The sequence below is a fragment of the Amblyomma mixtum genome, chromosome 3, assembly GCF_055824585.1.
Source record: "Amblyomma mixtum isolate Tamu chromosome 3, ASM5582458v1, whole genome shotgun sequence".
NCBI lineage: Eukaryota > Metazoa > Arthropoda > Arachnida > Ixodida > Ixodidae > Amblyomma > Amblyomma mixtum.
In genome coordinates this window covers 187,156,871-187,166,679 of record NC_143014.1, presented here as the reverse complement: position 1 = coordinate 187,166,679, position 9,809 = coordinate 187,156,871, and the positions used below count along the sequence as shown (strand labels likewise).

At 47.3% G+C, this 9,809-nt stretch overlaps 1 protein-coding gene across 1 annotated transcript; it reads right to left on the bottom strand.

Moving 5' to 3' along the window:
- Positions 1-1,343: 1,343 nt before the first annotated feature.
- LOC149353002 (uncharacterized) lies at positions 1,344-9,678 on the bottom strand. The gene is made up of 4 exons (XM_089577263.1): positions 9,613-9,678; positions 5,401-5,568; positions 4,407-4,490; positions 1,344-1,409 (listed from the first exon to the last, which is right to left on the bottom strand). Exons 1-4 carry the CDS (start codon positions 9,676-9,678, stop codon positions 1,344-1,346), a joined length of 384 nt encoding a protein of 127 aa, XP_089433389.1.
- Between the last annotated feature and the right edge of the window lie 131 nt (positions 9,679-9,809).

The window sequence follows — 9,809 nt, the reverse complement described above, 5'->3', positions numbered from 1 at the left end:
CTTCGGATCGCAGGCCAGTTTTCTGTGGCGTATGAACACGTGATGCGCGGGCCGCGGGCGAACGGACCGTCATGTGAATCGGCCTTTAGCGCAGTAAGCAAATACATTACGCGGGTCGAGCCGGTGACACGCATAACATCCTGCAATGCCTTCGGGGAATTCGGGGAACAGATTTGAACATATTTTTTAGAGCGAAAGCTCTACTCCTCCCATACAAAGCTGAAGGTGATGTGGCTATGAAATTTGACCTTCAAACCAGGAGGAGCGGTGACTTGGCTCTGACGTCATGCCACGTGACTCGCCACGCCTCGCCACAGCTGCGCGTGTTGAACTGACGGCACTCGCTCACCTCGCAACTATCGAATCACGTGACGCACTGCGCCTCGCCACAGCTGCGAATGCGGAGCCGATGGCGCCCTCGTAACTGCCGGAAATCGCGTGACACGCCGTTCGCTATATAAAAGCGTGTGGCGTGTGCTTACCTTCGTGTGCTTAGCTTAAAAGAGTTTTCGCTCGTCTTGCTAGCTGCAGCCGGGTTGAATGACAGGTAATTTTTTTTTCCAAGTGCACGAGAAAACAGTTGTACGCGGTTGGGCTGTCAAGACTATCCAATTTGCGCTTGCGCATAGTTAGGATAGCTTGGAGCGGAGGTTCGTGCATGGAGAAGTGCTGAGTCCACAGTTTTAATCACCAGCAGCAACAATCGCACTTCTACAGAGGCAAACATCCAGTACGTACGGACTCCAAGCACGTTGTATGGATCCAAAGTAAGCCCCATAAACTGGGTCTGTACAGCGCGTTATCGCTTACTGGAAGGGGTATTCGCTGGAGGCGATCATTAAAGCTTGGACGCAGGCATGCCAACGATAGAATTACTCGCTGTGAAGGCGCAGCGTAGGAACACTGTAGTCGAAAGCTCACGCCTCCGAGTTAAATGCATGTGTATGGATGGATACACGCCCACGCTACACAAGACAACTGCAATTTTTATTGAACGTCGCAAGAAAATAAAAGACAAATGCGAGCGAGATCTTCACGCCGTCCTAGCAATGTTTTTATGCTGATCGTAGAAATTCGAACCAAAATGACATTATTCCCTCTTCTGGCCATATTGTCGCTGGACCTGCTGCTTCCATCTATGCACTATCGGTATTCTTTTACAGGTTTTGACATTCCATAGAGTTAAAGTAAACGCGACAGCAAAGTTAAGTATTATTTTTTTCATCTCAAAACGTGCTCCGGGCACATCGGATGAAGGCAATTTCTGGTGTATTACTGTTCATATCAAACAAAACATGGAGGAAGTAAACACGCGGTTGAGCAGTCAGCAACGCGGCCTGCTCTCAGTTCTTTATGAGCGAGTACACGAAGTGCACAAAATGGAAGCCTCCGCAGACAATAGCGGCGACCTGCATAAGAAAAGAAAGCATTGCATTAGAGGCATCTACAGAGGACCAGACAGACAAGGTGCAGCTTTGCAAGCCATCGTAACGGCTCATCGCCCTCTGCAGGAATACAGGTGAATTAAGCTAACCGACCATTGAAGCTGCCTGTTGAAACTGCTTTCTCCACATCTACAGCGAAAAACTTGAATTCATGTTGCCTTAGATTTCAGTGACAAGCAGCTAAATGTGTTCTGATTTGAAATGGTAGACAGTATGCATGCACGCACGCACGCACGCACGCACGCACGCACGCATGCCTCGCACGGGCTCACACCAATTCGAGTGCGGTTAGGGAGTACCATAAGCACCGAAAAGGCTGCGTCGCGAAGTGTGCCTCAGGGAAGCATTCTTTCCCCCTCACTGTTTAACGTTGCAGTGACTTGCCTTTCCGATTACCAGCCGAAAAATTGTGGGCATGTGCGTAAGTCGATATATGCAGGCGACATTTGTCTTTGGTTAACTGGCTGCCAACACAAGCGATTAGCCTGGATAGCTCGTCAGGCCCTACTTTCGGTACAAGATTACCTTCAAGGTGTAGGATAGTCTCTATCAATGGAAAAATACGGCTTCGTCCTGTTTCCAGATATAGCGAGACGCAATGCGCTGTGCAAGATAGAACTTGGTCACTCTTGCATTCGTCAATTCAGTCACACGAGCTTTTTGGGCGTAATTATTGACTACCGTCTACAGTGGCAACGAACTGTGGACTCGATTGTCTGATCTCTATCTTCGCGTCTTAATGGGATCCGTATAATCGCAAGTGAGCTATGAGGAAACCACCCCTCCTCAATGGTCAGACTTCACGAAGCACTGGTGATTAGTCGCATAATGTTCCAACTGCTTTTCATTTCTCCCTCGGTATAACAGCTCGAACGTCTAAAAATTTCGAGCAGAAAGGCCCTGAAGAGCCCTTGGAGTTCCGCAGGCCGCAGCGAACAATGCAGTTCTTCATGAGTCACTATCGAAACCTCTTGGCCTTATCGCTTCACAACGGTTACTAATGCAACTTGGCCGTCTTGGAGAGACGGTAGTTTGGCGAGCTCTTTTGCAGCGGCTCCGAAAGAGATCTTAGCTCCTAGCTTACTTAGCACTTGATATTTTTAGTTCCCTAGGCCATGATGTTTGAACACAAAGCAAGCGGTTGAAACCACACTGGTCGTCTACGAGCATCAACTGTACGGTCGCTATTCCTCACGCGCGCGCTACGCGCAGTTCTCATTTGGCGGCAACCCTATCGCTCGTACTTGAACATTTAGAAACAGAGTATGCCCGCCATCTTCAAATTTTCACAGATGGTTTTGTGGAAAAGGTCGCAGGAGCTAGCGCAGCGGCTTTTCATATTCCTTCTTTGAATCTTTGAATATAGCTTGGTCTGTACGCTTTACTGAAGTCATGCCCTTAGCAACAGCAGAAAGCGCTGTCGCTGAGGTGGCTTTACGGAAGCTAGGGTCTTGTCTGACTCCACCTGTTGGGATACTGATGGATTCCAAATCCGCCCTTCAAAGGTTAGAGCGCAGGCTCCTACTGATGCCTTGTCTCTTAGCTCTCTACGCAGGGGGCATAATCTGTACAGCAGAGGGTTCTCTATTCGTGTCCAATGAGTGCCCTGTACATAGGTGTCATAGGCAGAGAGGTGGCGGACAGCCTCGCCTATGAAGCGCTGTCAGGTAATCCATCCAGAAAAGTCCCTGAAGATGCCAAGAGACTCTTCAGAGAAAAGGTGCTCAGTACCCTGTAGAGTTCACCCAACAAGCCATCTGTCACCAAGGAACTAAAAAGGTCCCAAGCATCGCATTCGAACGGGCTCTGCTCGTACCCCTGCGTGGATGCATAAGACGTGCCTGGCTTCTTCTCCGCTATGTTCCACATGTGGCGTGCGTGGGGGTATAGAACATTATCTTATGTGTTGTCCAGTGTACAGCGCGGAAAGGTGTGTGTTGTTCGGTTCCCACAAGAATACAGGAGCCCCCTCACAGTTCCCTTCAGGACGGTGTGTACCAGCGCGGAAAACAGTCATGTAGAAAGGAGGCTTGACGCCTTCTTTTAAAGTTCCTCAAGAACTACGATCTGGACTCCAGATGGTGACAGCAGGAGTTGACTGTTGACTACTATGGGTGATTGTGTGTATAGCGCAGTAGATCAGCCAGGTCTAAGGTATGTGTAAGAAGTACTTGAAACTGGGCTTGTTGGTGCATATTCGTTAAAGAAAGAGAAGCGTGTAGCCTGCAAGCCTCGACTATATGATTGCAAAGTGCTATTGAAAAGCCGAGATAGGACTGAACGTGAGCTTGTGGAAGCCTTCTATATCAAGAAGCGAGGTGATAGTTGTATTAGTGACACGTCAGTTGTTCTTCGCCACAGTGAAATGCTGTTTCTTGATGCGTATCTGTGAGAGGCGATTGTCTGCGATCAAGAGCATGGATAAGAGCAAAGGCTATTTAAACATTCTTCCCTGAATAAATACTGTTGAAAGTGCAGCGCTCGTCCTGTTCCCTTCCTCGTCCGTGTCCCCGTTTTGCGCTCTCATTTCTTTAACTAAGGTATGTGCCTGGTTTGTGGGGCTTATTTAACACTGAAGTGCCGCTACGGTGGAGCAATTGCTGGCAGAATTCGCAAAGCTAATCCAACCTGTAGCTTGCAGCAACTTCAACTCAACTCAGTTAAACTCAACTCACACCGCACCACACACCGCACAACACCACACACACACCACACCGCACCGCACTACAATACAGCACCCGGGTACGTAGGTGTTTTTTCAAATGAAAGTGAATCACCGCTGATTGTTTGCAGAATCAAGTGGTTAGATTTCCGCAGTTCAAGCAACCTGCCAATACTAACGCGCATCCAAGCACCACGACCGGTCGTGCCAAGCACAAACCACAAACCAGTGGCACAACCATCGGTAACCGCATGCACGTCTGACACTCACGCTCGTCAACGCAATGGAGTGTCACTCACCCCGTCGATGACCGAGGCGTTGCCAACGCTGCCGACTCCGCCGCAAATGTAACAACCGGCAGCTATTAATTGGAACATGGTGTACTGAAAGGCGAGGAAAAGGGCACGCACGTGTTAGAAGCAGTGTGATGGACAGAAACAGTGTATTAACCCCGGAACAAAACTCAGAGGGTTTAGCGTTAGAGAATCGCGATAGCGTGGCCAACTGACAATGCACCAGCGTCTCGGTTTTTAACGCTTTTCTCCTTTCAAACTATATTTAGGAGTGGCCGATAAATAATAGTCCATCCAAGAGAGAACATTTCTAAGCCCACGGAGTGCAAAACTAGCCTGTTTAGAAGTTGAGCAAAGATCAGAACCACCAATGGAAGCAAAGCTAAGCCGCCCCGCACATTCGTGACACAAGCTGGCCACACTGTTTTACACCTATTTGATTTCAATCCCCTGCACTTGTGCATGAAGTAATCACTCACGAAAAGAATGAGTTCGCAGAAAATTAGAAGTTAATTTTCACTGGTATTGGGATTTCACACACAATTTGTTCAGACAACAATTTGTAACGATTACTAGATTATGGTGCTCGGCTGCTGACCCGAAAGACGCGGGTTCGATCCCGGCCGCGGCGGTTGCATTTCTTTGGAGGAGAAATTCTAGAGGCCCGTGTGCTGTGCGATGTCAGTGCACGTTAAAGAACCCCAGGTGGTCGAAATTTCCGGAGCCCTCCACTACGGCGTCTCTCATAGCCTTAGTCGCTTTGGGACGTTAAACCCCATAAACCAAACCAAACCAAACCAAACCAAACCAAACCAAACCACACCATTACTAGCGTTAAAAAAGAAGTTACCTCGTGAAAAACAAAAGCGCTGCATTCTTATTGTTTCAAGGGCGTCAATACAACCTACAACGCAGTATTCTAAAGGAGAGCGCCAGACATCGGCCAGGATACGAGCCGAGCGGCCGGCTCTGAGGAAGAGTATTCGATGGGCACACTCACGTAAAATAACTTGGGCAACATGAGCGCCGTGTGGAGGCTCAGCATGGACGAGCAGAGGAACACGCACCCGTTGGCGGTGAATGCGCACGCGCAGCCGTACAGGAATTGCTCGCTGGCTGTGGTCGCGCCAAGAGTGCCGTACGTCACCCACAGGAAGGTGCCCACTATCTGCGCCCAAACACATCACGTACGCTGACAATCTGGACAGAAGAGCGAAGTTCCAGCAAATATCGCATTAGCACCGTGTTCAACGACGATGAATTGAAAGCGCTCAGAGGCCGCCTATAGTGTGCGCTCATGAGGAGAGGCAAGGTGCTGTTCTACATCTACTGTTAATATTGTGCCATTTCGTTATTCCCTCCATTGGACAAGGTACAGCTGTGCGTTCATTTTGCCTTTGTTGCTTGTTGTTTTCTAATTACCGCTGGTACGTTACCTCAGATTGTTTGAGCGCTCTGCAGGGCCGGATTTATGGGGGGAGGGGGTCGTCCTCTCACTCGTCCCACAATTTATACTATACTGAGCCCCATTTGTTCGACAGAAAAGGTCCAAGAGGTATATGGTCAAATAGACCCCCCCTACCCGCCCCTTCCCCCCCAAATCACTCTCTTCAAGAACGACCCATAAATCCGCCACTGGCACTCTGTTGTTTTTAATCATAGAAGACTGTGTTCCCAGTTTCTACCGCGGGGCCTCCTACTGAAAAGAGTTTGCAAAAACATGCTCTGCACAATGAATTTGTCACAAAAGATTTTGAAATAAAAAAAGAGAAGATAAAATTAATAAAATATTTCTTATTTTCTTCTAACTTACGGATCCCCAAGATGGTGGGGTGGCGCTCAAGATCAAAATGTACTTTGGTAGGGCTCAAAACCGCGTTTTTTTTTCTCGGTAATTTGTCCGGCAGTGTGCGTAAAGCGCTGCGTATAGAATAGCGGGTACTTACAGGAATATTAAGCGCATTCATGCATATTCTCATTGCGTGCACAAGCTAGACTTGCGGAATTTTTAGGCTATGTATAAGCTCACAGATTTGCGCGTCCAGGTGCGTATGTTTCATTCGTCTTTGTTGTGGCCCATCTTACCTCCGGCGCTCAGCGCAGTTATCCGTGACGTCATTACCAACTTATATGAATATCGATATACAGGGTGACTTTGTAAAAATTTTACACTTTTATTTTAAAAGCTCTGCGAGATACGTTGGTGCCTTCCATTGAGCTGGATTGTACAGCAAAGTGGACATTTTGGACCTCATACGGATAAATAATTAGACGATTAATGAACTTAAATGAACAAATAAACTTCTGTACTCAAACTTTCAGAGGGCTAGGCTATATTGAGAAATTTATTGCCATGGACATTGAAGAAAAGCCCTATTTTTAAGTTTTCTTAATCGGCAATGCGTTTCGAAATATTAAACTTTAACAATACCCGATTGAAAGCTTGTTAGGTTGGCTTTCCCGCATTACCTAATCATAAAATGGCGTGTTTGCGCTAAATATTGTAGGCGAAATCAAGTTAACTTATTCTGTATCATCGAATGCGCCAACTGCGCCTGTATTTGGTGCATAAGAAGTGGGAGAGATTCTATTCTGTAAATATGCAATGCGAAAAAGCCACCTCAACGGGCTTTAAATTGCGTATTTTTGACTACATATTTCGAAACAAATTGCTGATTAAGAAAATTTAAAAACAGGTCTCACCCTCGATGCTGACGGCCAAAATAAAAAATGAAAAAGTTCATTAGATAATTTCGGTTAATTAATTTTGTAATTATTGATCCATATGAGGCACATAATGTCCGCCTTGCTGCACAATTCATTTCCACGGATCGCACCGATTTGCCTCTCGGGGGTTTAAGGATAAGAATTCGTGAAGGGTAAAAGAGACCATCTTGCATGATGATTAGTAGCGTCGCTGTTGGGGAACAGCGTCATTTTAAGAAAATTTGCCCAATGCACGCAAAAATACAAGAAGAAAACACACGTAAAACCCGTGTTTTCCTGTGTTCTGTTTTTTCTCAAGTGAAGTACAACAGCGCTTAACAAAATGACCCATAGCATGTTGTAGCTTGTGGGAGCATAGTTTACGAGGCGGGGCAGGGCGCGCGCTGAGCTGTCGGAACAGGATGCTGATTCAAAAGCGGAAGTAGTCTTCAGGCACAATATTGAGTCTCGTTTCTTCGTTGCAGCGCACAGCGTTGCGCTGTAACGCTACAAAGCGCAACTCAAGACGAGGTCATAGTTTCCCCTAGTGGTGGTGGTAGTCCCGCTAGTGTCCGCTGACCTGACAATGCACTCAGGAGCCGAGAGGAGATTCTTCCTCAAATATTTCATTATGCAAATAGACGCACAGGCGTGAACCATACAAAACAAAGCTCACTAAAGGTCCAGCTCATACAATCATTCGCGTCAGAGGCTGCATCAAGCAGGATTTCTGTCAGCCTTCTTCGTTTTGTTTGTTTCGAGATCATTTAACAAAAATTACCTCGTTTGACAGGCAATTTTCTTAAAGGGGCACAGACATGATGTTATGGTTGTCCGTTTTTTTTTTTGCCTTGAAAGAGGCCTATTAAGGTCTATTAAAGAGGCCTAGTATTAATTAAAATGAGTTAAAACACCAGTGGACAGCGTTAATAATTACTAACGATTTTGTACCGGAAGTTTAGGCCTCGGTCGGCGCAAGCACTGAAGTGCACCTTGACGTCACGGTCGACCGGTCAATGTGGACTACCACATTCGTGATGACGTTGGCGTCCCCGGCAAGCACTGGTTGTTCCTGTGAACAACCACCGAGTTTGGTGACGTCACAATACTTGGGGCAAGTGCACCGTGACGTCAGTGGATGCGGGTGGAAATGCCGAGTGGCACCTCGGACAACATTGGTTTGGTTTATGGGGCTTAACGTTCCAAAGCGACTCAAGCTATGAGGGACGGCGTAGTGAAGGGTTCCGGAAATTTCGACCACCTGCGGTTCTTCAACGTGCACTGACATCCGACAGTACACGGGTCTCTAGAATTTCGCCTCCATCGGAATTCGACCGCCGCAGCCGAGATCGAACCCGCGTCTTTCGGGTCAGCAGCCGAGCGCCATAACCTCTGAGCCACTGCGGCGGCTCGGACAACATTCAAAATTATGACAAATTACGTTCCATTCAACGTCTGCGACTGAAACTTGCTAGGAAGTATCTCCTTACGCCCAAGAAACAAGCGATATCGTTTGTTTGCGTTCGAAATTTTGGGCCTGTACTCCTTAACAAAGCGATGACATTTCTTTTAGCCATTTGGTTTTATTATCTCCAGCATGACTTCGCTTTCGGAACCTCGCCCTCTTCACCGCATTTAACTTGCACGAATGAAACAAGCTGCGTCAGGTAAGATTCTTGTAATTTTGACAGCCAAGAAAATTGAATTTCGCAGTGTTTTGTCCTCCTGCTTGGGCTGTGGAAGCTGCAGCATTGAATAAATAAATTACGAGCAAATTGGTTTGTCTTGCCTTTTTCTTCTCTTCGCTCACCCATTGCTAGCTGTAAATGGATATCCCGACGATGTGTACCGATTGTCTGACGTATAAAAGCTTACTAACAAGCGGGGAAGATGAATGGATGAATAAGGACTTCGTTCCAAGAGGAGGGATTGCTCTTGGCCGCTGTTTGTGAAATCGCAGAGAAGACGGGGGGGGGGTTCGGGATCAGAAGCAGATTCTTGTCTTTTAATGTCCTAGTGTTCTGTCTTGCACGTTGCTTTGCTTCCTTCTCGAACTGCATGATTTAATTGTGTTGTCATAGCTTAGGTCAGTCTACCTGTAGAGCAGTACTCGGAGGAGGACGCTCTGAATACCGTACGTTGCAATGGAGCGCTGCGTTGCGGTGCTAGAATGCATCTTAATTGCTAGGAGGCTCATATTGTCATGTGGTATGTGTCGAGTAATCTGTCTCCCTCGTTAGGACGCTGTGCAGTTCCTTATGAGTTGATCTACAGATCTGCTCTACAGCGTTCTTGACAGAGTGTGCATTGACTGTGAACATGCGTTTTGTGTCTGGCTGGAAGCCATTTGTCGAGCACGTGCGGGGTGCGCGCGCAGCGTTAGCTATGAAAGAACAACGCATCGGCTTCTCTCAGTTTCGCCTGATATAGTGGTGTTCTCACGATAGCACTACCGACGTCAGCGACAAACTCCACGGAGCCAATGGGAATGTTTGTTGCCACTCACCACCTCCAGGACGTTGAGCCATCCGTCGGTCGTCAAGGTGTATTCGCGGATGTAGATACGCACCATGGCAACGCAGTCACGCTTCTAGACCCTGCACGCGCAGTGAACAGCAATGTATCGAATTCTTCAAGTGAAAAATATCCTGGAAACTATCTCACATGCTCAAAAAACCTAGCAATATTTCAAATATTTGATTA

What these genes read in the sequence shown, in the direction of transcription:
- LOC149353002 (XM_089577263.1), bottom strand. Translation starts at nt 9,678, where the DNA reads ATGGTGCGTATCTACATCCGCGAATACACCTTGACGACCGACGGATGG. An exon ending in TGTTGCCCAAGTTATTTTAC is followed by an intron (nt 4,491 to 5,400) that starts GTGAGTGTGCCC and finishes CTCGCCTTTCAG; the next exon opens with TACACCATGTTCCAATTAAT. An exon ending in ACGCCTCGGTCATCGACGGG is followed by an intron (nt 1,410 to 4,406) that starts GTGAGTGACACT and finishes TTTCTTATGCAG; the next exon opens with GTCGCCGCTATTGTCTGCGG.